Consider the following 25609-nt stretch of genomic DNA (forward strand, 5'->3'; position numbering starts at 1 on the left):
GGTACAACCAACGGTTGGAGTGCATGTTCACGCCAGACCAGATTGAGCGGTCGTAACAAGACGGGTCCCGCATGCGGCGCCGTTCTCATGGCGCCCAAGGCGGTCAAGGTTCTGTCCACAAAATAGGAGGAGAAGGGCGAGCTGCCCCCCCCCCCCCATCACCACCTCACCCCACCAAATGACTCGATCCCACCACCGCCACTCACCCCTCTCTCTCTCTCTCTCTCTCTCTGCCCATGGCGGACACGGCCTCAGCCACCCTCCCGCCGCTCAGACTAGATGCAGAGGTCGAGGCCTTTCTCGTCGAGGTCTTTGGCGCAGAGTACGTGACGGCCCTACTCGCCATCGCCTCGAGCCCACCCTCGCACACCACCGTCCGCGTCAACACCTCTGTGTGCTCGGTGCCCGATGCCCAGGCTCTCCTCGAGGCCGCCGTTGGCGAGCACGGCTTTGATGTTGCCGTTCATTCAGCTATCCCGGATGTGCTAGTCGTCCGCGACGCTGCGGCGGAGAAGATCATCCCGGCGCCCGAGTTTGGCCCGGTCGTCGTCGACCGCCGCTGCGGCGAGTCGGTCCTCCGCGGCGGCCATGTGTACATCCCGGGCGTCCTCCGTGCCGCAAAGTGGAAGAAGGCTGGCGATCCGGTCTCTGTCTTTGCCGAGCTGCCCAACAGTGACGGTCCGGGCCGCATCGAAGTCTTCATCGGCAACGGCACCATTGTCCTCGACTGGGATGCTCTGATGGAGGCCAAGGACGCCCGGACAGGCGGCCTTGCCGTCACTATGGACGCTGTTGTCGGCCCGCGTGCCCCCTCACTGCATGGCCTACTTTCGCGCGAGCTCTTTGCCCAGAACCTGCCGTCGACCGTCGTCGCCCACGCCGCGCTGAGCGGCGTCGCCCTCGACGATCGCACTGCCGCGCCGCTGCGCGTCCTCGACATGTGCGCTGCTCCCGGTGGCAAGACCAGCCACATTGCTCAGATCCTAGCCTCTTCGCCACGCGGCGGCCACGTATGGGCCTGCGAACGCGCGGGCCGCCGCGTCGACAGGCTCCGCGAAACCATTGCCCGCCTCGACCTCGATGCTGTCTGCACGGTCATCAAGTGCGACTCGGCCAAGCTTCTCAAGCCCCGCACCGGCTCCAGCGCTCAGCCCGACCTTGCTCTTGCCTCTTTCGACGTCGTTCTCCTCGATCCGCAGTGCTCGGGCCTCGGCCTCCGCCCCCGCTTCAACGAAACCCGCATCAACCGCGCGGAGCTCTCCAACATGGCCGACTACCAGGCCAAGCTTGCGTCCGTTGCCGCAGGCATGGTGGCTCCTGGCGGCGTCATTGTCTATTCGACCTGCACCATCGATCCACTCGAGAACGAGGGCGTCATCGCCGGCCTTCTTAGCGACTCGCCGCACCTCTCCCTCGTCCCACTCCCGCCGCACCTCTGCATCGCCCGGGAAGGCCTCTCGGGCCAGGGCCTCGCCGATCCGCTGGCTGCCCTTGTTCAGCGCTTCGATCCTGTCGCCCACGACTCGCCAGCCTTTTTCGTCGCCAAGCTCACAGCCGCCACTACCTCCGCCGCCGCCAAGGCCTAGTACCATACGCGGCAGCGACTCGGCCTCCTATCGGGCACCATGGCACCGTCTGTGCCTACCATCGCCCCCATCATATCCTCCCCCTCCTCCCTCCTCCCCCCCCCTCCTCCCCCTCATCATGAAAACCCGAGTCATCGTCGACCATGTCAGGCACCCCCATCCCCATCCACCTTGCCGCCACTCCCTCTACTCCTCACATGTGCCACTTCTCCCTTTCACGTGCTCTCATCCACCGGCCTCCTCTCCCCCTCCCCACCCCCTCACCCTCACCCCACCATGAGCCATTTCCTCTTCTTGGCAATCACACTTGGGATTGCCCTTTCTGCCGCAGCTCTACCACCGCCGAGCCATCCGCCTCCTCCGCCTCCTCCGTCAGCATGCTGGCTCTGCGGCGTCGACGGCGTGGTCAACATCGACGAGCCAACTGTCATCGATGGCCGGGTGTGCGAGGCACACGGCACCAGTCCCGTCCTTACGGGTTGCATCGCCGTACACAACACCTCGCTGAGCCTCTTGCACGTCTCAATCCGTCTTTCTGATGAATCTATGGAGCTGTGCGCCTTTAGTCCAACCAACCGCCCAGTCACTGTCTTTGGGTCGGAGGCCCAGCTCCGCCTCGACTCGGTCTCCATCACCGGCCCGACGGCGCTGCAGATGATCTCCTCAGGAGTTCCGTCCAACGGCGGCGGTGTATACTTTGATGCTAGCGCGACACACAACATCGCGCCCGGATCGTGGTCTAAAGTCACCATTGCTGCCACGACCGCCACAAACTCGGGGCCGGCCGTGTACTTTGACGTCGAGACCGTGCCCGCCAACGCACGAGCCGCGACAGATCCGACCAAGGCCAACATCGCGTACGCGAGCTCCTGCACGTCACTTTATGCTGTAGGCTCTGCGTCGCCGCGTGGCAGTCGGTCGTACATCCCGGCCGCTCCAATGGTCGACATGGGCGTTCCATCGTTCTTTACCGACCTCGAGTATGCCGACGCTCTGGGTATGGTGCCCGGCATGCCGTTTCTGCTCACAACAACCTCCATCGACGACTTTGGTACCCGCCTCTTTGACTTTGATCGGCCGATCGTCGTCTCTGGGGCAGGCCAGCCCAAGACGCAGCTTACCATCCTCAATATCGATTCGTACCGAGGGTCGTGGACAGACTTCCTGCCTCAAGTGGCTCTGCCGCCCCATCAGGCCATTGGTCCCGCTTCGCGCAACAGTCCAGGACTGATCAATGTCTCGTTGTCTGTTGACCCCACTGCATCTGTCGACCAGATGACCGTGTCGTACAGCTTTGTGCTCCCGTGGGTTCCGGACGGCTCCATCTGCAGCCCGGGCACCTTTAATCTGGCGCCCTCGTTCAGCTTCCAGTCGTTCTGCCTGCCGTGTCCGGTTGCCGACACTGATTGCGTCGTGGTTGACTTGCTCCGCAGCAACCGCTTGACTATCGATGCTGGCGCGGTCGTCATTCCGACCGCCGCCGACGTGCTCGAATCCATCATGACCAGCTTTGCTGAACAGCCGCCGGTGGAGTTTGAAACCCAGTTTGATGCCACCGCGTTTGTGCCTGATGACTTTGCGAGCAACGCCAACTCATTTCCAACGCCGCCTATTGTTCTCGCTTCATGCCCGATCCCGGAGGCCTGCCCCGCAACCCAGTGCACGACGCGGTGCACGCTCTCTGGCAACTGCACCATGGTCTGTGTCCGAGAGTCGAACACCGGGTGCGCCACAGGCTACACATCGTACCTGTGCGCCCGGTGCATGCCAAGTTACTTTCAGCGCGTCGATGGCAGCTGCCGGATGTGCAAGGGCAGGCCTTTCTATGCCATGATCCCGCTTATCGTTCTCGGTGTGGTGGGCATTCCCGCACTCGCCTTTCTCCTCTACGCCCGTCCGCCGTCGCACCGGAGCCGCGAGGTCCAGGCTCGACCTGCGCCCACCGCGATCAACGGCATGGTCTCGGTTGCGGTCTCGGCAGCCGCACCGGTCCCTACCTCGTCCTGGGTCACTCGCAACTGGGAGGAGCTGGTTCTCGGCGGTGTCGAGCTTGCCTTTGCCATCATGCTCCTGGTCCTGGACGTTGTTGAGCTATGGGAGGTGGCGCTTGCAGTGGTGAGTCTGGCCGCTCTCTTTCTCGCCATCAAGCTCTCGCACGGCACCCAGCTTCCTGCTCACCAACACGCGGGCGAGATTGATGAGATGCGCCCGTTGCTCTCTGCAGGGGACAAAAGTGATGACGAGGACGGCCTTGAAGCCGTAGGATGGGACGCCGTCGAGTTGCTCATCAAGATTGCGGCGTCGCTGCTGCAGATTCAAGCTGCGGTGCTGATGCGGCTGTTTGCTATTGCGGCCACCATTACGTCATCGTCGACTGAGATCGGCGCCGAGACGGAAGCGCCGGAACAGCTACGGGGCCTCGCTGTTGTCTTTGAGCGGCTCTCGTTCCACGTCTCGGGCCTGGAGTGCGTGTCGTCGAGCGCCATCTCGTTCGAGACTCGGTACTATCTCCAAGTCGCGATCCTGCCTGCGGTGCTGTGCGTGGTGACGGCGACGTGGTTCGTTCGCTCACGTTTTGCGAGCAGCGCCGAGCAAGCGCACCTGGCGACCAAGCGCGACGCGGCGCTTACGACTGTCTTCTACTACCTCGTTTTCCCGGTCATTGGGCTCTCGGCGGCGCAGCTCTCGCACGCGTCGCCGATCGTGGACGGCCAATTTGCCAACCCGAACTCGGCGCCGCAGTTCCAAGTCCTCACCGCCGCCCCGTGGCTTGTTCGTGGCCAAGCATCGGTCGATGGCATGACGACTGTGGCCGGGATAACCTTTGGCGTGTCGGTTGCCGGCTCGGCAATCCTGTTTGGCGTCGTGGCGTGGCGCAAACTGCGCGGGCTGAGCCTCGGCGGGCTCAGCTCGCTGGTCTCGGGCTACAGTGACGGCCTGTGGTGGTACGAGGCCGTGTTTTGGACGCGCCGGATTGTGCTCGCCTACGTGCTCTCTGTTCCGCCGCAGATGGCGCTGGAGGTTCCGCTCACACTGGCGGTCTTCCTCGCCCTCCACGTAGTGTGCGCGCCGTTTTCATCGCAAATGGCCAACGCGCTCGATAGCATTGGCCTCGCCCTCCTCGCCATCATGTACGCGTACGCCTCGACGATTCCAGCCGAGGAAGGAGTTGTCCTTGCCGCTGTCGGCAACGTGGTGTACTCGCTGTGCATTGTGGCGGGCATCCCGGTCGTGCTCGGAGTGCGGTTTCTGCTGCAGCGGCAGGCTGAGCGGGCAAGGCGGAGTGTTGCCCTTGTGGCCGAGTAAAGTGTAGTCGACCTCTATGTGGTCTTTATTCGCTGACGTACTCCTGCTCTTGCGTGGAGCTGACAGTCGAGGCAACCACGCTATGCCTCGCTACCCACAAGCAGGGCCCATGCGCGCTCGAGACGCTCCTTGGCTTCCACAACCTCGTCGACCCCACCGTCGCCGCCAACGTTGGAGGCGATCCAGGCCGAGGCCTCAGAGAGCATGAGCGCAAAGTCGCTCTTGTTGCCGACCGAGTCGTCAACCTTGTTGAGCTCGCGCTCGAGCTCCGAGACGTAGGCCTGGAGAGCGTCCATAGCGGCCTGGCGCGCCACCTTTGCGCGTTCGGCCTCTTCAAAGTCGCGCGCTGTGGCGGAGAGCTCGGCCTTGGAGTCGTCCGAAAGCAGGCCCTTGTACTGGTCGATCTTGACCGACTCGGAGATCTCCACATCGCCCTCCTTGACCACAGCCTCCACCTCCAGAATGCCGTTGGCGTCGATGATAAAGGTGACGTTGATCTTGAGCTTGCCGCGCGGGCGCGGCGGGAGCGGGAAGACGGTGAACTTGCCCAAAAGTCGGTTGGAAGCGGCAAGCGCCGACTCGCCCTCAAACACCTCGATGATGGCCTCTTCCTGGTTGTCCTCGTTGTTGTAGTAGGTCTTGGTGTGCCGGTACGGAATGGAGGTGTTGCGCGGGATGATGACCGACATCTTCCCGTTGTGAAGCTCGATGCCGAGCGAGAGCGGCGTCACGTCGAGCAGGGTGAGCCCGGAGAGCTTGGTGCCGGCCTTGGCCTCGGTGGAGAGCGAGAGGTTGGCGGCCTGGATGGCCGCGCCAGCCGCCACAGCCTCGTCGGGGTTGATACGCTTGTTCAGCTGCTTGCCGCCAAAGTAGTTCTCCAGCATGGACTGAACCTCGGTGATGCGGGTCGAGCCACCGATGAGGATGACCTCGTCCATCTCCTCGGGGGCAAGGCCGGCGTCGGCCAGCGCCGACGTCACCGGCGCGAGGCACCGGTCGAGCAACGGCTGCACGAGCTCGTTGAACTTGGCCCGCGTGATGTTGGCGTCAAAGTCCTCGCCGTCGTACAGCGAGTCGATCTCGATGGTGGCCATGAGCGAGACGGCAAGCGAGTGCTTGGCCTCCTGGCACTTGGACTTGAGCTTCATCATCGACTTGGCGTTGGTCCGCAGGTCGACCCCGTTCTCGGCCGCGTACAGCTCCACAAAGTGGTCCACGAGCGCGTTGTCAAAGTCTTGCCCTCCAAGCTGCGAGTCGCCGCAGGTGGAGCGGACCTCAAACACCCCGTTGTCCACGGTGAGGACGGTGACGTCGAGCGTGCCGCCGCCGAGGTCAAAGATAAGCAGGTTGCGCGCGGCATCATCGGAGATCTTCTCCAGGCCATAGGCGAGCGCTGCGGCCGTCGGCTCGTTGATAATCCGCTGGACCGAGAGCCCGGCAATCTCCGCAGCGTCCTTGGTCGCCTGCCGCTGGGCGTCGTTGAAGTAGGCCGGAACCGTGATGACCGCCTGGGTCACCGGCCGGCCGAGGTAGTCCTCCGCCACGGCCTTCATGTTCATCAGCACCGCAGACGAGACTTCCTCGGGCGGGATCTTGAGCGTCTCGCCGTTGAAGGAGACCTCGTACTGCGGCGTGCCGGCGTCCGAGCCCGAGACCTTAAACGGCCAGATGGCGAGATTGGCCTGGATGGACTCCTCGTCAAACTTGCGGCCGATGAGCCGCTTGGCGTCATACAGCGTGTTCTTCGGGTTACGCCCAGCCTGCCGCTTGGCAGCCTCACCCACCAGCCGCTCCGAGTTGCGGTACGCCACCCACGACGGCGTCGTCCGGTTGCCCATCCGATTGGGTATGATCGACACGCCCGAGTTTTCCCACACGCCGACACACGAGTACGTGGTGCCTATGGCCAGGCCGGACAGCAGTGAGTGCGCACAGCACCAGCCTCCACCACGCACATGTCCTCTACGCCCTGTGCCCTCCCCCCCCTCCCCTTCTTTCCCCCTTCCCCTTCTCTGGTCTCCGTACCCAGGTCAATGCCAATGGCTGTCGCCGTCGTTTCCGAGGAAGCTGCCATGTCGCGGGAGCAGAGCTTGTGACTCGGCGGGCGCGAAAGAGAGATATGCAGGGTTCAAGTGGTTGGACACCATCTGCCGGTATCACGCACTACCACCCAGTATCACCCAGTATCGGTCACCACCAGCCACCAGTATCAACCAGGATCACCCAGTATCGGTCACCACCAGCCAGTATCAACCAGGATCACCCAGTATCGGTCACCACCAGCCAGTATCAACCAGGATCACCCAGTATCGGTCACCACCAGCCACCAGTATCAACCAGGATCACCCAGTATCGGTCACTATCAGCCACCATCACCTAGTATCGGTCACCATCAGCCACCACCAGCCACCATCACCCAGTATCGGTCACCATCAGCCACCACCAGCCACCACCAGCCACCATCACCCAGTATCGGTCACCACCAGCCACCACCAGCCACCATCACCCAGTATCGGTCACCATCACCAGCCACCATGACTCGCACATGCATCCATCTCTCCCCTCCCCTACCCACTCCCTCCCCCCACACACACACGCCATCCACACGCCACACTCCTTACAATGGGCCTCCACACCTCATCCACTGCATCCGTCGCCATGGATGCTTCTGGCGTCGTCCTCCTCGCTGCGCTCACAGCCACAGCTGTGGCGGCGGCAGGCACCGCCGTCCGGGCGAGGTCGGGCGGCCGAGACGCTGGCCGTGCAGTCATGGATCGCCTGTGGGCCTGCCGCAACGCAGTGGTGGTTGGCACGGCCTCAGCATACGCTCCCGTTCTGCTGCTTATGGTCCTCGCTGCCCCGCTGGTTGTGCCTGCTGCCGCCAACCCGGCGCTGACCTGGACCCTCGGCCTGTGGCTCGTCCTCCCTCTGGTCGAGTACGCCTCGCGCGACAAGGCCGATCTCTCCCGCCGCCGGCCTTTGGTCACCATCTCGCGCTTGATCTTTGCTCCAATGGTCCTAGTTGCCGTCACCAACGCAGTCTCGTCGGCGATTACATTTGGCGAGATCGCCACCTTGCGCGATTGGAAGACGCTGGTCATCGCGCCCACCGCTGCCATTATCCCCTATGCGGCTGTCGTAGCCGGCCTCAGCCTCATCGCCTCTGTCGTGCTCACGGCCTTGCCCACACTGTACCACCGCTGGATTCCATACGCCGCCACCGCTGCCTACGCCGGGATTGATGTCCTTTGGATCGCTGGCTACCTCAACGGCGTCATGCGCATCGCTGTCGACGGGCCGCAAGACATTCCCAACACCAGCGCAGAGTGGTCGGAGGTGAAAGTGGACTTGCGCGCACGAGCCGCCCTCGTTGAGGCCTGCCTCATTCTTCTCGTCCGCTTTCTCCCGCTCGTCACGCCTGGCACGGCGCCCAGCCGGCGGCTGCTGCCGCTGAGCGAGGTGCTGCTCGAGACGCTCGAGCTGGCCCTCTTCCCCATCTTTGCTCTTATCATGCAGCTGGCGCTCATGTGCAACAACTGCGTGCCGCCGAAGAGCATGGCCAGCAATCTTGGACTTATCAGCGAGACTACCACCATCATGCCAGCCGTCATGGTACCGATTGCTGCGCTCATCGTCGTGGTCCTCGTCCTGGGCGCAAGACTACATGCCCGTGCCTCTCCCGGTCTCCATCTCGCGCTTGTCCTCCTTCCAATCGGCCTTGTATTCGGCCTTGCCGTCAGCATACTTGAGTTTAGCAGCATCCTGCCGTCGACAGCCACACACATCTCCATCATGCCGACCGTCATCTCTCCGACACACGCATCCGAGACACTGGCACACTACGCATGGCTTGGCGCCGCGGCATGGGCCGCACTCCACATCCACGCCCACATCGCCGACTGCTTCTCGGAGCGCGATGAGGACAGTGAGGACGCATAAATCGTCGCCGCCTACCGACCAGGGCGTCGCCGCCACTCTGCGGGCTTAGCCGCGCGACTGCGAGGCGCGTGAGAGCCGCAGCACAATCGCCGCTGTCTTGGCCACAGTCTCTCCCTCGAGATCAACGGTGGCTTCGTCGTCGGCGCCATCAGGCGGCGTCGCCGCCACCAGATCCAGACTCATCACCGCAGCAACTCCGAGCGCGTCTAGCAGCTCAGGCTGCGAGAGCGCACGCATCGGTGCCTCGCCCTCATCGGCAAGAACCCGGAAGAGAATGACCAGCGCGCGCCGAAGCGCAAGCGGAAGTGAGGTGGTGCGGACAAGAGCCACAACCTCGGTCGCCAGCCGGGTTCCGAGAAAGCTCTCGATGTTGGACCGCGAGCCGACTAGGGCGGCGGAGAGGACCCGCGCAGCTGCAACAGCAATGCGGCCGAGCTTGGACGGCGCATCGCCCGAGACCAGAGCAGTCATGGTGGCTACCAGGACAGCAAGGTACGGCGACAACGCGTCCTTGGCCGACTCGCACACCAGCGCAAGACCCTCGACCACCAGCAGGCCATCAAAGATCTCGTTCCACCCAATGCGCTCGGTAAAAAGCGGGCCCGAGTCCGGATCGCCTAGCGCCGACGTCGCTGTTCCGCCGGCGCGGACAAGCGCGTCGGTGTCGACGTCCGGGAGCTCAACGCCCTCGTAGTTGGCCAGAGCCTCAAGCGCCCGCGCCACTGCCGGCGTCAGCAAAAGGCCATAGGTGACATGCGAGATGACGCTCGCCGTCACGTTGGTCTCGTCCGCCGCCTGGCACGCGCACAGCGCCCGCAGCGGGCCGTCCGCATCGCCCAATCGCCCTATCGCGCCCGCCGACGCCATCGAGCTCCGCGGCGTGCTGCCGTCGACGCCTGCACCACCTCTGCCCGCCGCAGCTGTTCCCGCCGCGCAACCCGCCGCAAGCGCCGCTGCCACCGCACCCATCGGCGTCACCACCTCTGCACCCGCAAAGCCCGTGCTCGTCATGTCGGCCGCAGGCTGTGGCCCATCGGTCACGCTCTGCACAAGCTCCAGCAGCTCGGCCAGAACGCCGGCCCGGAGGTACGAAAACCGTGCCTCGCGAAGCCGCGCCAGGGCACCTGCCAGCGTCGCCCGCATGGTGAGCTCCGGGTAGACCGTGGCCATGGCCAATGGTGGGGTGGAGAAAGGAGGGGGGAGGGGGGGGGGGGGGGGGAGGGAGGGGGGCAGGTCTGGCGTCAAGTGGCTTGGCCTTGGCCTCGCGCCACGTGCTGGCGGAGAGGGAAACTTTCCGCGGACGGACCGACGGCTCTTGCTTCGTCGCCTTTGCGCTGCCGGACTTGCGGGAGTGTTGTTTGATTTGGGGCATCTGATAAGGTCACGGCCTTTGGTCATGGTTGGGAGTCAAGATCGGCGTGACGCTGGTGTCAGACTCCGACCCCGCCTCGGGCTCGGGCTCGTCAGTGAGCGGCGAGTGGAACAGCTGGGTCTCGAGCTGGGCAAGGTGGGTCTTGAGTACGCGCATCTGGGTGTTGAGCGCCTTGTCGTGCATCATCTGCTCTGTGCGTTGCTGAACAAGAACCGCATTCTGCCGCTGGAGCTCGGTCAGCCGCATTGATGCTTTCTGTCGCGCATCGTAGAGGGACTGGACCTCGAGCTTGAGTGCGGCGTGCTCCGCGGCCGACGGTGCGGCATCAAGGAGGTCGAGCAGCTCGCGATTGGCCTGCCGGGCTTCGGTGACTTGCGCCTCGAGCGCACCGACTTCAGCCTCAAGCTCAATGTTGCGGGCCTGGAGCGACATGACCCGCGCGGCAAAGACATCGCGCGGAGGCGAGCCAGGCGGCAGTGCCGCCGCAGCCTCAAGCTCCTCGATCACCGCACTTTGCTCCTCCAGTTGCGCAATGAGTCGCGAAGTGGAGGTCTGCAACTCGGCCTGCAGCTCGTCCACCGTCGCCGTAAGCGCCACTTGCTGTGAGGTCAGGACGGCGTTCTCGTGCTGGAGGCGCGCGAGTTGGTCGGCCTCGGCCTCGCTCGCACCCGATGACATGTCGCGGAGCTCGTTGGGCCCGCGCGCCACGGCAGTTTCCAGCAGCTGCTCCAGATCTCCGACGCGGGAGGCGAGCTCAGCAGCGCGGCAACGCTCGGCCTCGAGTTCGGCCTCAAGCGTACGCTCGCGCTGTGTTGCGGTGAGGACCGAGTCCTTGAGGCTCGCGACCAGGGCGCTTTCCGAGCCGCAACCGTTGCTCGGCAACGCCTCCGCGGAGCTCTCGAGTGAGCGCAACGAAGTCTCGTGCCCGCTGAGGGCAGCCTCGAGCTCAAGAGCAACGACCTCGAGCTGGCTCGACTTGTCAGCAAGCGCAGCGTCGAGGGCGGCAACTTGTGCGGCATGCTTGGTCTGGTACTCGGCATGGGTGTCGAGGAGCGCGGTCTTGAGGGCAGAGGCAGCTGCACTGGCGGCAAGTCGGCTCTCCTGCTCGACTTCAACGGCCTCGCACAGCGCACCAACCCGCGACGAGAGCTTGTCCCGCGACGCGGTAACTTGCGAGAGCCGCGCGGCGAGGGCGTCATTCTCGCGCATGAGCTTGTCGCGGGCTGAAGTGACTGCCGAGAGACGCGAGTCAAGCTGCGAGCGCGCCGCGCTATGGCGAGCAGCCGACTCGCGAGCGCGCTCGTCGGCGCGGCCGAGCTCGACATTGGCCTCGGCGAGTTGTGTCCGGAGCGTGTTGCGCTCGCGGGCAAGCTCGGCAGCACCATGCGCGTCGGCACGCGCTAGCGCCAGCTGGGCCTTGAGCTCGTCGAGTGCCGCCTCGTGCGAGCGCGCCTCGGCCGCTTGCTGCGCCAGAGTCGAGTTGGCGGCGCGGAGATCGTCGCGCTCGCGCCGGAGCGTGGCGGCCAGCCGCGCGTCCTTTTGGGCAAGCGCGAGGTCGGCGCGGACCTCGTCGAGCGCCAGCGCTTGGCTCTGCGCCTCGGAAAGCTTGGCCGCGAGCGCAGCGTTGGCAGCACGGAGTGACGACGATGACTCGGCAGCAGCAGCAGCCGACGCCCGCGCAGATTCAAGCGCGGTGACCAGCTCAGCATTCTCACGCTGCAGCGATTCGAGCTGGACAGCTTCCCGTTGGTCGCGGCGGCCTGATGCACGTGCGGCGTCGAGAGCTCCCCGCAGCTTGGCATTTTCTGATGTCAACTCGTCAACTTGCTCCTGTGACGACGCATAAAGCTCGTGGAGCCTTGCCGACTGCGAGGCAAACGCCGACGTCTTGGACGCCAGCGTCGCGCGGGCCTTTGCCAGAGCATCGCGGGTGCTCTTCAGCTCCACTGCAGTTGACGAGTCAAGGAACGACGCATCCGGCTCATCAGTTGGCGAGAGCACGTGCGGCGAGCCCTCGTGGGCAGCAAAGACCGGCGAGGTTGGCGACGGGTTGTGAGGTTTGGGCTCCGGTGTCGGGACGGCCGCCTTGCGCGGCCTACGCTTGGCGCGAGACGGCGAGGCCGAAGAGCCTGGTGCTGGTGCTGGCGGCGACGGCTGCTCTCGCGTGGCATTACTCGGCGTCATCTCGGTTGGCGTCGCATTGTCTGGTGTCGCGTTGCCTGGCGCATGGTCGGGCGTCGCCATGGACTTGCGGACACGCTTGGTCTTGCGCCGCTTGACACGGCGCGACGAGCGCGAGTGCTGCAGCTTGCCAGACGTTTTCTCCTCGTCGGCGTTGCTGGCGGTGCGGCGCCAAGCCGACGTCCGGCGGATACCATCGGCGACGCCAACGAGCGCATGCTGGCGGAACTCGTGGGCATCGTCAAAGATGGGTAGGTCAACAACCGAGTGCAGGTCCAGCGCAACATCCTCCTCGCCAGCCTCCAGAATAGCAGACGACAGCTCCGGGTCCGAGGTAAGAAGCGAGAGCTCGGCAAGGAGCCAAGGCAGGGCAAAGCCCATCTTCCACGACGCGAGCGTCAGATGAGGGTCGACAAGCGCGTTGTGGAGCTCGCGGAGGAGCACATGAGCGTCGGCGGCCGAGTCGGCAACCGAGCGAAGCCCAACGCGGAGGAGGAGGAGCGCTTCGTAGGCAAGCGAACGCTTGCGCATCAGGTCCGCGAGGTGCTGGCGGAGAAAAGCGCGGGCCTTGGACGACGAGTCAGCAACGGCAGCCACGGCCGAGGCGGTAAACGTCGAGACGGCGCCAGTGGCAAGTGCAGCCAGCCGCTTCGAGCCGCCATCGATCCAAAAGAGGAGAAAGAGGGCACCCGATGGCTGCGGCGTCGACGCGGAGACCAGTGAGCGGAGCGAGCGGACCTGCCTCGACAGCCGCTTGCTGACAAACGAGGCGAGCTTGGAGCTGGGCTCTGCAAAGAGGGCACTGTCGGCAGCACCGGCCACAACCAGCGCGTCAATGCATGCGGCGTACGACCGCAGCAAGTACTCGAACAGATCGCGCGGGGCAGAGGCGGCAGCGTCGACGCGGTCGACGCCACGGTCACCCACACCGGCACCGCCGGCGGCCGCGGCGTACGACGCAGTCGCCTTGGCACGCGAGCCGAGGAGCGAGGCGAGCCAGACCAGGCCCGAGACCTGTGCGGCGCTGGCAGGCGCGGCGGCTGCATCCAGCTCGGCAGCCAGCTCGAAGAGCGTGTGTGCAGCCGTCGCCGGCGGCGTCACCGCTGGGTCAAGGAGCTTGGCCGACAGCGCCTCGGCGGCACGCCGCGACGGCGGATGCGGCGACGGCACTGCGCCGCAGAGGACAGCCAACGACATGAACGAGGTGACCCGTAGAGCGCGGCGTGCAGTGGAGTGTCAGCTAGTTGAGAGGCGGGAGCGGGAGCGAGGGCGGACGTCGGAGGTTCGCCGCCAGCTGGTTACGCTGGCCGAGCAAATGTGGCGGGAGAAACAGAGCAGGTCAGGAGGACAAGGGGGTGAGGGCTGGACAATTGAATGTATGCTATATATGCATGTTTTTATTGCATTTCTATCAACCAGTCCCTGTGGTGCAGTGGCAGCACGTATGTTTCCGGAGCATGAGCTCCAGGTTCGATTCCTGGCAGGGACTAGCCATCATTTTTTTTTTGCCTTTGCCCCGACCCTCCACTCTTTCCTGCCAGCCAACTCGGCTGATCCCTCGCTCCCTCTCCCCTTCCCTCCCCCCAACTCTGGACATAACTGCTGCCAAGAGACGCCACGTGACGCTGCACTGTAGCAGCCATGCCGCAGCGCGGAAGAACATCACCACGGTCGCCGCCTCTCTCACCTGAAGCAGGCCCGCGGCCTGCGCTGCGGCCGCTTGGGGCACGCGGCCTGCCGCCGCCGCCGAGCAGCCGTGAGCGACAGAGCCAGGTCGGTCTTCGCAAGCCGCTGCGGATGGAGACACCCAAGCAGGTGCACATTCCCGGTGCTGACGAGGTGCGCAAGGCGGTGGAAATCAAGGCCCGAAAGGCTAGCGAGACTACCTCGGTCCGCAAGAGCAAGCGGGTGCGGGTGCTGGAGCTGCCGGCGCCCGCGACCAACCCGAAGGACGCCAGCAGGGACGAGATCGAGACGCTCGAGATGGCGCGCGAGGTCGACGATGCTCGTGCGTTCCGGGCTGACCTCAACGAGTGGCTCCGTGGCATCGAGACCGAGCTAGCAGTGTCGCAGTTCCGCCCGCTGGCGCGGCGCGGCGCGCTGACAGCCAGCGGGCCGCACGAGCCGGCTCACCTCGCGCGTCATCTGCAGGTGAGCCTCGCCGAGCTCCCCACACTGGATGCCAGCACCATGACGAGCGAGTTTGTGCTGCGGACGGTGATCCGGGCGCATGCGGGAGTCAATAGCAGTGGTGCTGTTCCGTCCGACGCCGAGGCCGGCGTGGTGGTTCGGCAAGTCGGCTTCAAGCCCTCGCTCGACCCCGAGCTGAAGGAGAGCTCGATTGTGGCGAGCGTGGGTGGCGAGACGGTCATTATTGTTGACTGTGCGTCGCGTAACGTCGTCAAAAAGTGCCGGCCCGCGGCTGACGCGCCGCCGGGCATGCCGCGCGAGAGTCTCGCGGCGCTAGCGTGGACAGTCCTACCTGCGGCCGATGAGCGCATTGTGCTCGCGGTCGGTGGCACACTGGGCGTCATCTACCTTCTTGCGCCTGATCTCAACGTTCTTTACGAGGCTATTCGGCTGGGAATCGACCACGGCATTACTGCGCTTGCCTTTCATCCTGTCAAGTCAGCGTGGCTGTTCTCAGCCTCGGCCTCGGGCGTCGTCCTCCTGCACGACGTCGGGTGCCCCGGACCGTCGGCCGAGGCGTATCCGCCGACCACTCTGGCCTCGTTTTCGTGCGCCGGGCGCGGCGGCCTGCACTCACTCGCCCTCTCGCCCATGCACGACATGCTGTTCGGCGCCGGCGCCAACGGCAAGCTCCACTGCTGGCCGCTGGGTGAAGAGCTTGATCAGGTGCGCAACCCGCGGCCGCGGTGGCTGGAACACTCTACCCGGACCCGGCTCTCGTCCAAGACTGCGACTGTCCATGGCTTTCACGCTCGGGTTCATGGCGGGCCGCTGGCGTTTGCGCTCCCTCTCTCGGCTCACAGCATCGCGGTCGCTTCGGCAGCATGCCCACTCGTCGACGTCCTCGTGGCCGGCTTCGCCTCGGTGGGAGAGCCGGGTGGACTCGGCTCGGATGCAGAGAGCGAAGGCAGTGATGGCGACGAGAGCCGGAGCAGCGAGCCAGTGCCCGAGTGCAGCGATGTGGTGAGCCTTGAGATGAGGGCACTTCTCGAGGTGCCCGAGTTTGGCCAGGGCCTTGGCGCGCTCTCGCCGTGCGGGCGGGTGCTGCTGGTGCCACAGGGCCGAGAGCTGGCGCTATTTGACGTCTCAGCATTTGGCGAGCTTGTACCCGGTGAGGGCGGAGTAGCTCATGCCGAGCTTCCGACAGCATTGGCTGTGGGCACGCTCGCATCCGAGGCTGTTGCTGCGCCACTGCGGCATGCAACAGTCTCACTCCACGGGCGATACCTGGTTGCAGCCGGCGAGGGTAACTCACTTTATGTGTGGGAGCGTGTGGAGAAGCAGCAGTAGAGCCAAATCAGGCGCTAGTGACTCGCGTGAGCACTACCGTGTGGCCGGGTTCGATAGCCGAGGCGACCGGATCGAGTGGGAGGTCGGTGAGGATGAGGCCTGCGGCAGCAGCCGCCGCAGTAAATAGGGCGTAGGTCTCAGGCTGGCGCATGGTCGAGGCAATGAGGGCGTACTGCGACAGCCCGTCGACAAGAAAGGCAGCGAGGACAGCGACGAACGGGTCGACAATGGTCGGGTCGTAGACGCAGTCTGCAGCGATGAGGACGTCGGCGTGCTGGCCAAACTCGGAGACCATAGCGCCGGCGCCGGCAGGCGTGGCGGCGTCGCTCCAGTCGAGGAGCGCGCAGTCAACGGTGCCGGCCATCCCGTTGAGGGCCACGTTCTCGCGCAGCCGATCAAGGACCGGTGGCACGCCATCGGTGAGAACAAGTCGAGTCTCGGCCGCTAGAGCGTTGCGAAGGAAGAGGCCCGTGAGGCCGACGCCAGCGCCGAGCTCAAGGACTGAGGCCGGGGGTGGGTCTAGCGGGACGGCGTCGAGATAGCGGGCGAGGACGACGCCCGACGGCCAGAGAGCCATGCCGACACCCTCGCCGTACGACGACGAGACAGTGACGGCAACGACCGAGGAGCCCAGGACCAGATCGGCGGTGGTGTATGGCGGGCCGCCCGGGTTGCGCAGGAAGAGCCGGTGGAAGGCCTCGCCGTAGTCGTCGTCGCCGCGCGGTGCCATGGTCGCCTCGACAAAGGCCATCATCAGCGCATCCGGCACCACTGAGCCCGCGCCTTCAATGGCACCCACCAGCCGCTTGAGCAGTAGCCGCCGGTACCGCGCCGATGCCGGTGCGCGCTCCGTCACCAGCGCCGCCGTCACCAGGTTGTCGGCCATCCACGCCAGCGCCGCGGGCTCGCTCAGCGCGAGTGCCCACTCGGCGCCTGCCTCCGCCTCGACTTCTGCCAGCAGCTGCGGCACCGGGCGGACTGCGAACACGCCCTGCCGGAGCAGCAAGAGCGCCTTGCACGGCGTGTAACTGTCGCTGTCCATGGGTGAGGTGCGGCCGGCCACCGGCAGCCGCCCGCCCACTCGGGTCGACCGGTCTGAACGCCACACGGCGGCTGACGGCCTCGCCTGCTGGGCTCGAGCTTTACTACACTCCAACCCTGCAACTAAAGACGCTGCGAGAGGGTGACGATGGACGAGTTGAGGTTCTTCATCCGCTGGATGAGGGGCGACGGCGGGACCGAGGGCGGGGCGGGGGAGGCGGGCGCCGGCGAACGGGGCTGGTCGTCGTACCCTGACGACGCGCTCGACTCGGAGCGCGATGCGGGGAAGGAGGACCACTCAGAGGCGGCATCAGACAAGGCGAGATCGGCCGGCGAAACAGCAACGGCGGACGGAGCCGAGTCGCTGTCTGCCGAGTACTCTACATCCGACAGCGAGTCGTCGGCAGCTGACATCGACGACGACGACGGGGTGATTGTCGGGGAAGGGACAAAGCCGACGACCCGCGAGGAGGCGCGTTCGCGGGCAGCCACCGAGCTCCAGACCTTGAGCTCGACAAGAATCGAGGTAGTACCACTGAGCGATGCCAGCAGTTGGCGGAGCTGGCCCTCGGTGGAGAGCTCGATCTTGAGCGCTGGGCGATCGGCGGGAATGAACCAAACGGCAAGGACGTTGACGGGATCAATGCCGAGCGCGAGCGCGGCCGACCTGAGGAGCATGTCGTACTTGCTGGTGGCGAAACTCCACGCCGGCAAGTCGATGGGGACCACCGTTGCCGTGCCGGGCGGCCCATCGGAGCGCCGTGCGTAAATGGTGAGTGTGCTGGGCACCGAGTCTTGAACCGGAGAGCTCGGCGGTGAGAGTTCGGGCAGGCCGCCAAGTTGGTGGGCAGTGGAGACACGGAGGCGAGGCGGGCGCGGCGGCGGGCTCATCACACTGCCCGTCACCAGCGACTGGCGGCGGACAAAAGCGCGCGAGGCCAAGAGGCCGGTGTGCGATTCCTGGCGTGCGTGCGGTGAGCGCGAGCGCGAACGCGAACGCGACAGATTGGCCTGATCGCGGCCGTCGTCCGACTTGGACCCGCTGTTGCGCGCGGCGAGCGAGGCCAAGAGCTGCTGGTCGACGCTCTGGTTGGAGCGGTATGTTTGCCACCAGTTGATGTCTGAGCGGACAAACAAGTTCTCGACAGAAATCTTGATGGTGTGGTCTGAGGTGTCCTTGAATAGCGGATTAGCCTCCCAGCAGCAGGTGTAGGCCTCGACGGCGGCGTTGAGGTGCTTGGCGCGCTGATGGGCAATGCGCAAGACTGCCCACGAGTCGATGTCCTCCGGATGGAGCGAAAGGACCTCAATGAGGTCGTTGAGGGAGATGACGCCGAGGCGGACGGCCGAGGCGGCTGTGACCGTGGCCGACCGGGCGTGGTCGGGGCGAAAGAGCGCCATCTCGCCAAAAAACGAGCCCGACGAGAGGGTGGCAAAAAGGAGAGAGTGATCGGCGTTGGTGACTTGGACCACGCCCGAGTAGATGAGGAAGAGCTCCGAGCCGGTGTAACCTTCGCGGAGAATGACGTCGCCGGCCGACGCAGCCGAGGTTGTCATGCGCAGCAGCGTCTCAGCGACAAAACTCGGCGAGACGCCGTGGAAGAACGCGTTGGAAGCCATCTCATGCTCTTTGACGTAGAGCGAGACGGTGTTGCGGAGGCGGGCCGAGAGCTCGGTGAGAATGGTCTTTTCATCGTGGGCGGCTTGCCGCGACTCCCAGGTTCGGTAGTAGTGTTCTCGGATGTCGTCCTGGATACTTTTGGGCAACGAGCGGTACTTCATGTACGCATTGACCGAGTCGAGGCGGTCGTTGAGCGGCGAGGACTCGAGCCTGTGGACGAGCTGCGACATGGCACCGACCGAGTATGAGAAGAGCGAAATGCCGAGGAACATGGCAAAGATGATAAAGACGCGCTCCTCCGAGTTGGTCGGCACAATGTCGCCGTAGCCAAGCCCGGTCACGGTCATGATGGCCCAGTAGAGCGAGCCGATGTACTGAGCTGCGGTCGAGGCGTGCCGCAGGCCTGCGTCGTCGACCCAGGTTCTTGCCGACGCGCCTTGCGAGGTGGCGACGTAAAACCAGAAGCACGCCGCGAGGTGGGCAAAGACGAGCATGGCGATGAGGAGCTTGAGCAGACGCAGGTAGGCCGAGTTGAGGTTGAACCGGAAGCGCCACTTGCGGATGACCCGCGAGATGCGGACAAGACGGAGGAGGCGGAGGAGACGAATGAGCTTGAGCGTGCGCACGGTCTTGGAGAGGCGCCACACGTCACGATCCGAGTTGGATGGCGAGACAAAAATGAACATGAGCAAGTCAAACGGGATAGAGGAGATGGCGTCGATGGCGAACCAGGTCTTGATGTAGCGCTTGGCAATGACGTCGACGTTGGTGATGAGGTACGGTGGTGTGACCGAGTCGTCGAGAACAGCGGTGACAAAGTTGGCGACGACGTCGACCACAAACACAAAGTCCATGACCGACTCGACAACAAAGAGCCAGATCGGGGCATTGAGGGCAAAGCATACGCGAAACGGCGTGACCAGCACGTTGTAGACGAGGATGACGACAATGACAATGTCGATGCAGCGCCGGGTGAGCGACTTCGGGTTGATGATGTACCACGGCTTGAACCCGGTGCTGGCCGGGGTAGGTGCAAGCGTACCATCAGCGGCACCACTCACCTGCGCAACCATGATCTCGGGCCTCACCAGGAGCAACTCGTCATCTCCGGGCGGGAGGAAGAGGAGACTCTCGCCGGGCGTACCACGGTGGTCGCCGAGGCCCGGCAGCGCAACAGGCGTGCCCGCCTCCAGCTCGCCGCCCGACGGCGAGAGCGAGCCGCCCGACGGCGAGAGTGCGAGCCCGTACGGCTCGGGCTGCGGCGAGAGTGCGAGCCCGTAAGGCTCGGGCTGCGGCGAGAGCGAGTCTGCGCTCAGCCCACTACCGCTAGCTGCAGGCATCGCTGCCAACGGCATGCTCCCGCCGCCAGACAGCACCCGCCGCCGCCGCCGGTCGAGAGGCGAGCCGACGCCTACATACACCTCGGCAGCGTCAGGCGAGGGTGAGCCCGAGGCCTCGAGCCTCTCTTCGGACGCCGAGCCACCAAGCTCGAGCATTTGAACCGAGCGACCAGGTACGGTGGACTTGGCCATGATGGAAGGGGTGAGGTGAGGTGAGGTGAGGTGGGGGTGGGGGGGGGTGGGAGGCAGTCGCAGTCGCAGTCGCAGTCGCAGTCGCAGTCGCAGTCGCAGTGGCGGACGTTGCGGCGGAATGAGTCGGAGCTGCGGACAGCCGCCGACGGCAGTGAACAGTCGGACTGGGCGTAGCTCGCCGGCCGGGGAAGTCCACCCATAGCAAGCCTGCCCACGCACGCACGCACACAACTCTTTGCATGCGGTGGTTGAGCGTGGCGCGCAAGAGCAGGGCTGGGTGGCGGGCGGCATGGCGTGGCATGGCTGGCGTGCCGCGGATGGGGGTGTCGCTGCGCGAGGTGAGCGCGGCGTCCGAGGTCGAGTCCGGGCTTGCGCTGCAGCGGGCGGTCGCGCTGGGGCTGGACGTGGTGGACACGGCGTCGAGCCACGGGCTGGGCGCGTCGCGCGGGCCGCTGGAGGAGCTGTCGCGGACGGCGGCGCCGGGCGTGGTGCATGGGATGGAGTTGATGGCGCGGGCGGCGCTCCCTGCGCCCGGCACGACCGAAAGCGACGCCGCGGTGGCGGCCGCGCTGGAGGCGTGCCTGACAAGCGCGAGTGAGACAGTGCGACAGCCCAACGTGGTGCTTGTCGAGCCACCGCCCCTGCCTGAGTCGCGGGCGACGCCGCTTGACGCTGGCTGGCTCCTCCAGCTGCATGCTGCGTATCGCTGGCTCGACGGGCGGCCCGAGGTCGATGCCTACGGCCTCGCGCTCACGCCTGACCACGTCACCGGCCTGGCATCGGCCGCATCGGCCGCGGGAGACCGCGAGCTGGCCTCGCTCCTTCCGAGTGCTGCGTACGGCTCGGCCTTCTCGCACGTCGTCGTGCCAGCCACGGTCTCGTTCCTTCACCACCGCGGCGGCGCCATCCTCGCTGCACTCGCATCGCTGGTCAAGCTCCGCAAGCTCACGCTTGTCGGCACGTTACCGCTCGAGGGCCTCGAGCTTGAGGTCTCGCCCGAAGTTCAGGACGTGGCCGCAAGTGACCGCGAGGCGTGGCGCGAGCTCGAGGCGGCGGCTGCTAAGCGGTTGCAGGACGCCGTCAACCGGGCCATCCATCTCGAGCTTGCGGCAGACAACGATGCAAGTGACGACGACTCGCGGCCGGCGCTAGCGCGTGCCTTGGTGGCCTCGCTTGACTTTGGTGCACTACCTGGGCCGCGGGCGTGGAACGCGTTTGCCCGCCTCTCGCTCGCGCCGGCGGTAACCGAGGTTGTCCGTGGCGGGAGGGGGAATCCGGCTGGCTCGTCGTGGGGCGTGGCGTACATGCTTGCGATGCGCAACATGGCCCACGCGCTTGAGGAGCTCTGTGCGGTCTCATCGTCCAAGCGGGCGGTGACGCTGAGCACAACGGCTGAGCAGGTCCTCGCCTCGCTTCGCCACGACTTTGCCGACGAGCCGCAGGCGCATCTTGCGCTCAACCTGCACGGCGCCTCTCTGGCGCGGCGGCTGACGATGCTCGTCATCTGTGCTCGTCGCTACGACGTAGTCCTCGGCTCCGCCGCCAGCCTCGATGCTGTCGAGGAGCTCGCCGCAGCCCACCGCGACGCCGAGGCGCTCGACGGCCACCTGCCACCGCATGTCGCGCAGGACGCGCTCGCCACCATCATGGCATCGGTCGCGCCGGCTGCCAAGACCCGTGCCTAGTTTACGGCCACGCTCCAGGTTCCGGTTGCATAATCCTTGGCAAAGGCCACCCTAGCGACGCCAACGTCCGAGTCGGCCGCGCCATACCAGACGATAAAGGTGTCAGCCGTGGCCGTCGGTGCGCTGGCCAAGACAAAGATGACATTTGGCGTGAGAGCCTCATTCGGCAGGACGCCCTTCTCCCACGCCTCGGTCGAGACGAGCAGCGGCGCGTTCGAGCGGGCTAGGACCTTAGTTGGATCGGCCGAGTCGAGAATGGCCCAGCCCGGTGCGTACCGCAGGTCGCAGCCCGACTTGGGCGAAGGCATGCAGCCGGCTGCGCGGACGGGGTGTCAGCCGCCGCAAAGGCAGCAGCAGTGGACAAGGCAACAACAAGAAGAAAAGCTCCTGCTTGGAGCGGTTGTGAGGGCATAGAGCCACGATCGCCAGCGCTAAACAAGGCCAGGACAGACTGTCCTCGGTTGGAGAGAGAGAGAGTGAAAGTGCTCCGTGCGTGCCTTCAAACCCGGTATTCAAGCTCGATCTCAGCCGTACAGCCATGTACGAGCGCAACAGACACACACACGGGATGTGTACAACTTGATGTACCCGTAGATGGGTGTAAGTGGCTCGGATGACTTTGTGCGAGGATGGTGGTTGTTGCAAACGGCTCGACGGCTGTATTGTGTTCAGTCAATTATATATAAATGTAAAACTGTAAAAATATAGTTTTCATGCTCAATTATAAAATGTTGTAAATATATGTATTATTACTGGTTGTAATATGTAATAGTAGTATTTTTACTGTTTTTGTGTCCGTTTTTGAATGATTTATAACTTTGGTCCTACATGTTGCGTTTCAGAGCCATGCCACGGGAGATAAGCAGAGTCATGGTCATCGCCTCGCTCCTACCACCTCCTCCTTCGACACCGCCGCCTCCACCATTTACTCGTTGCTCTTCTCTACACCTCGTGCATCGTTCCAGCCATCAGCAGTGGCTACAGCCGCTGCAATCATCCACACAATCTCGAGCGGCAAAATACCGAGGCCAGAATCGGCCTCACGGCGCTTGGCGATGATGAGCACAGTCTCAATAGCAGCCCGAACAGGCAGGGGAAACATGTGGTGACGCTCCGGCCGCCAGTGAACCCAGCCCCAAAGCGGAATCTTGTGGAGGCTCGTCGTCCGAGAGCCAAAGTGCGGCCGAACAGCAACAAGCAGGACCGGCGGCATGAGGTGTGCGAGCACGGCCATCGATCCAATGTACGGCCCGGGAGGAAGCCATGGACGGAGCTCGCGCGACTCAGTGGCAAGCTCGCTCCGATCGATTTTTTGCGACGAGAGCGAGACAATCGAGCCGTCGCCGCACAGCGTGCGAACGTCGTCGGTCCGGGTGTCGAGCACCCGCACCCGCCAGAAACCGCAACCCGCGCCGTCGGCAAAGACAAGCGTCCGGGTATCGCCCACGCACTGGAGACTCTGCACTAGTGCTGGATACTCGAGCAGGACCTGGGCTCCGCGCCCGTCGGCGTGGCCGAGCGCCGGGCCACTCGGCCCGGCAACAATCGTAAACGGTGCGGCAAGCGCCAGTGGCTCCGCCGATGCCAGTCTCGTGCCCAGCACGGCGTAGTCGGAAAAAACATACACCCGCTCGTCGACGAGCGTGACGTGAGAAACGTGCATGAGATGATCTCCACTGTCGAGCGTCACTGCAGCGCCAGACTCGAGATCAAGCGCTCGGACAGAAAACGCCGCGGCATCCGAGACGAGGACGGTGCGTGCGTCCGGCGCGGGCCAAGCCATACCCGAGGCAGACGCCCAGGTCGGCGCCTCGCCATCTACCACCTTGACGGCCTTGCTTGAGCGGAGGAAGATGCCCTTACCGGCCTCCTTGCGCCCGCTCACCCGGCTCAACGCTTGCCCGGGAAGAGTAGACCGGGCGATGATCTGGCCGTACTCGTCGCCAACCCAGGCGTGAACGCACCCATCCTCGGCCGGCCGAATCGCAAACAACGCGCCGTGGCACCTGCCTGCAACGCCACCGACCTCCACCAGCTCGCCGCCCTCGCCCAGCTCGAGCATCCGCAGCGAAACGACCGAGTTCGCCTGAAAGCCCAGCGCCTTCAGCGGCAAGTGCGCCACATACACACTCTCCCGCAGGCCGTCCAGCACCGACGGCCCGTTGCAGATGGTGACCACCCGCCCGTCCAATGGCGCTATGTCCAGCACTTCCCACCCATACCCGACCTCGTGCCACACACACCCACTGCTCGCCATTCCTTTCGGTGGAGACAAGCTGCCGCCGAATCCGCCCCCCCCCCCCCCCCACCACACACACACATACACTGTGAGCGCAGCACTTCAATGTCAACGCCCATGCTCCTCCTTGTTCTCTGACAACTTCTACAACAACCTCTGCCTCTGCTCAGAACATCAGCTTCTTGACAGGCCCAGCGTCCTCACCATCATCGCCGCCTTCGATCGCGCCGCCTGCAAGACCTTTGGCACGCTTGGCCGGAGACTCGGCCATGACCACGGGCGAGGCGACAGCGCGCTTGCCATTGGTGCTGCTCGATGCGGCGCTGGTGTCCATGCCGATGGCGCCCGAGGCCTCGTCGTCCGAGTCAAAACCAAGAGCGGCCTCGCGAGCTCGGGTGCGGGCCGACTCGGGCAGCGGCAGCTCGCTGATAGGCAGCGGCGGCGGAGAGTTGGTAAAGTACGGGTGCTGGAGTGCCTCAGTGGCAGAAATCCGCGACGCCGGGTTGTAGGCGAGCATGGCCACCATAAGATCGACGGCGTCCGCGGGCGCCGAGGCCACAACCTTGCCGAGAGCGATGCCGTTGCTCGGCTCAAACTCGACAAAGTCCGGCAGCTCCGAGACACCGGGCCAGACCGCGTTGTTGACCGTGCCCAGGATCGCAAAGATGCACGAGAGCTGGTCAAGGTCGGTCTCGCCCTGGAACAGCGGCGCGCGCATGTAGAGCTCGGCAAAGATGCAACCCATGGCCCACATGTCGACACCTGCGCCGTACGCCCGCGCACCAAACAGCAGCTCGGGTGCCCGCCACCACCGCGTCGCCACCTGGTGCGTCATCCGCCGGTTCGGCGAGCCGTACATCCGCGCCATACCGAAATCCGCAATCTTGACGCCCTCGGTCGCCGAGACCAGCAGGTTCTCGGGCTTGAGATCGCGGTGGAGGACCCAGGTGTCATGCATTGCCGCCAAGCCCTCGAGTGTCATCTTCATGTACGCCTTGATCTCCGGCGTGCCGAGTCGGAGCGACGGGTCGCGCACAATCGCCTCCAGATCGGTCTCGCAAAAGTCCATCACCAGATGAATTCCGCCGCGATGCACAAACACCTCCTGCAGCGAAACCACATGCGGATGCCGCAACTCCTGCAGCAGTCGGATCTCGCGTACCGCCGAAAAGTTGACTCCTTCCCGCGCGTCTCCCTGATTGATCCGCTTGATAGCCACCGTCTGTCGCAGCCCCGCGCCACCGCCGCAGCATCGCCCCGAGCCAGCCCCAAGCCCAAGCCACACCCATTCCCCACCATGAGCCACCCGGCACCATTCCCTAACCCCCCCCCCCCTCCCTCCGCCCCCGCCCCGCCCCCATCCCCGCCCCTGCTCCCCCCGTCCCCCCTTCCCCCAACCACCTCCACCCGTACCTTGCCGTCCTCCTTGCGCCGCGCCCGATACACCACACCATACTGGCCCTTGCCCGCCTCGCTCAGCTTGTCATACTTGTCCATGCCGCCGATACCAACTCCTTGCCAGTCGCCTAGTCGCCAACCCCAAGCCCAACGCCCGAGACAACTGTACCCCTCCCGCGGTGCTGGTCCTCACCGCTCGAAAGCGGCTGGGTTGAGAGATGGCGTGCGA

The 25609-nt window shown here is 64.8% G+C and overlaps 9 protein-coding genes and 1 non-coding gene across 10 annotated transcripts; 4 read left to right on the forward strand and 6 right to left on the reverse strand.

Moving 5' to 3' along the window:
- Positions 1-87: 87 nt before the first annotated feature.
- On the forward strand, positions 88-1586 carry AMSG_07957 (Nsun6 protein; the record flags this gene model as incomplete). The annotated part of the gene is made up of 2 exons (XM_013900271.1): positions 88-113; positions 275-1586. The coding sequence occupies 2 exons, from the start codon at positions 88-90 to the stop codon at positions 1584-1586; spliced, it is 1338 nt and encodes a 445-aa protein (XP_013755725.1).
- A 546-nt stretch (positions 1587-2132) lies between these two features.
- On the forward strand, positions 2133-4904 carry AMSG_07958 (uncharacterized protein; the record flags this gene model as incomplete). Its single annotated transcript, XM_013900272.1, has 2 exons — positions 2133-2725; positions 2807-4904. The coding sequence occupies 2 exons, from the start codon at positions 2133-2135 to the stop codon at positions 4890-4892; spliced, it is 2679 nt and encodes an 892-aa protein (XP_013755726.1). The 3' UTR covers positions 4893-4904.
- Positions 4900-7069, reverse strand: AMSG_07959 (heat shock protein 70). Its single transcript, XM_013900273.1, has 2 exons — positions 6918-7069; positions 4900-6792 (listed from the first exon to the last, which is right to left on the reverse strand). Exons 1-2 carry the CDS (start codon positions 6964-6966, stop codon positions 4973-4975), a joined length of 1869 nt encoding a protein of 622 aa, XP_013755727.1. The 5' UTR covers positions 6967-7069; the 3' UTR covers positions 4900-4972.
- Positions 7070-8345: 1276 nt separating this feature from the next.
- On the reverse strand, positions 8346-13581 carry AMSG_12117 (uncharacterized protein; the record flags this gene model as incomplete). Its single annotated transcript, XM_013900321.1, has 2 exons — positions 8346-9980; positions 10255-13581. 2 exons carry the CDS (start codon positions 13579-13581, stop codon positions 8877-8879), a joined length of 4431 nt encoding a protein of 1476 aa, XP_013755775.1. The 3' UTR covers positions 8346-8876.
- Positions 13582-13802: 221 nt separating this feature from the next.
- AMSG_20050 lies at positions 13803-13873 on the forward strand. The gene has a single exon. It is a non-coding gene; the product is annotated as a tRNA-Arg (tRNA).
- A 152-nt stretch (positions 13874-14025) lies between these two features.
- On the forward strand, positions 14026-15656 carry AMSG_07963 (uncharacterized protein; the record flags this gene model as incomplete). Its single annotated transcript, XM_013900274.1, has 2 exons — positions 14026-15605; positions 15641-15656. The coding sequence occupies 2 exons, from the start codon at positions 14026-14028 to the stop codon at positions 15654-15656; spliced, it is 1596 nt and encodes a 531-aa protein (XP_013755728.1).
- A 215-nt stretch (positions 15657-15871) lies between these two features.
- Positions 15872-20022, reverse strand: AMSG_12118 (uncharacterized protein; the record flags this gene model as incomplete). The annotated part of the gene is made up of 2 exons (XM_013900322.1): positions 15872-16959; positions 17037-20022. The coding sequence occupies 2 exons, from the start codon at positions 20020-20022 to the stop codon at positions 15872-15874; spliced, it is 4074 nt and encodes a 1357-aa protein (XP_013755776.1).
- A 1823-nt stretch (positions 20023-21845) lies between these two features.
- Positions 21846-22051, reverse strand: AMSG_07967 (uncharacterized protein; the record flags this gene model as incomplete). The annotated part of the gene is made up of 2 exons (XM_013900275.1): positions 21846-21866; positions 21917-22051. 2 exons carry the CDS (start codon positions 22049-22051, stop codon positions 21846-21848), a joined length of 156 nt encoding a protein of 51 aa, XP_013755729.1.
- Positions 22052-22668: 617 nt separating this feature from the next.
- Positions 22669-24101, reverse strand: AMSG_07968 (uncharacterized protein; the record flags this gene model as incomplete). The annotated part of the gene is made up of 2 exons (XM_013900276.1): positions 22669-23939; positions 24068-24101. 2 exons carry the CDS (start codon positions 24099-24101, stop codon positions 22669-22671), a joined length of 1305 nt encoding a protein of 434 aa, XP_013755730.1.
- A 47-nt stretch (positions 24102-24148) lies between these two features.
- On the reverse strand, positions 24149-25479 carry AMSG_07969 (CMGC/CDK/CDK7 protein kinase; the record flags this gene model as incomplete). Its single annotated transcript, XM_013900277.1, has 2 exons — positions 24149-25204; positions 25396-25479. The coding sequence occupies 2 exons, from the start codon at positions 25477-25479 to the stop codon at positions 24149-24151; spliced, it is 1140 nt and encodes a 379-aa protein (XP_013755731.1).
- Positions 25480-25609: the final 130 nt, after the last annotated feature.

Source organism: Thecamonas trahens, assembly GCF_000142905.1.
Source record: "Thecamonas trahens ATCC 50062 unplaced genomic scaffold supercont1.38, whole genome shotgun sequence".
Lineage (NCBI taxonomy): Eukaryota > Apusomonadida > Apusomonadidae > Thecamonas > Thecamonas trahens.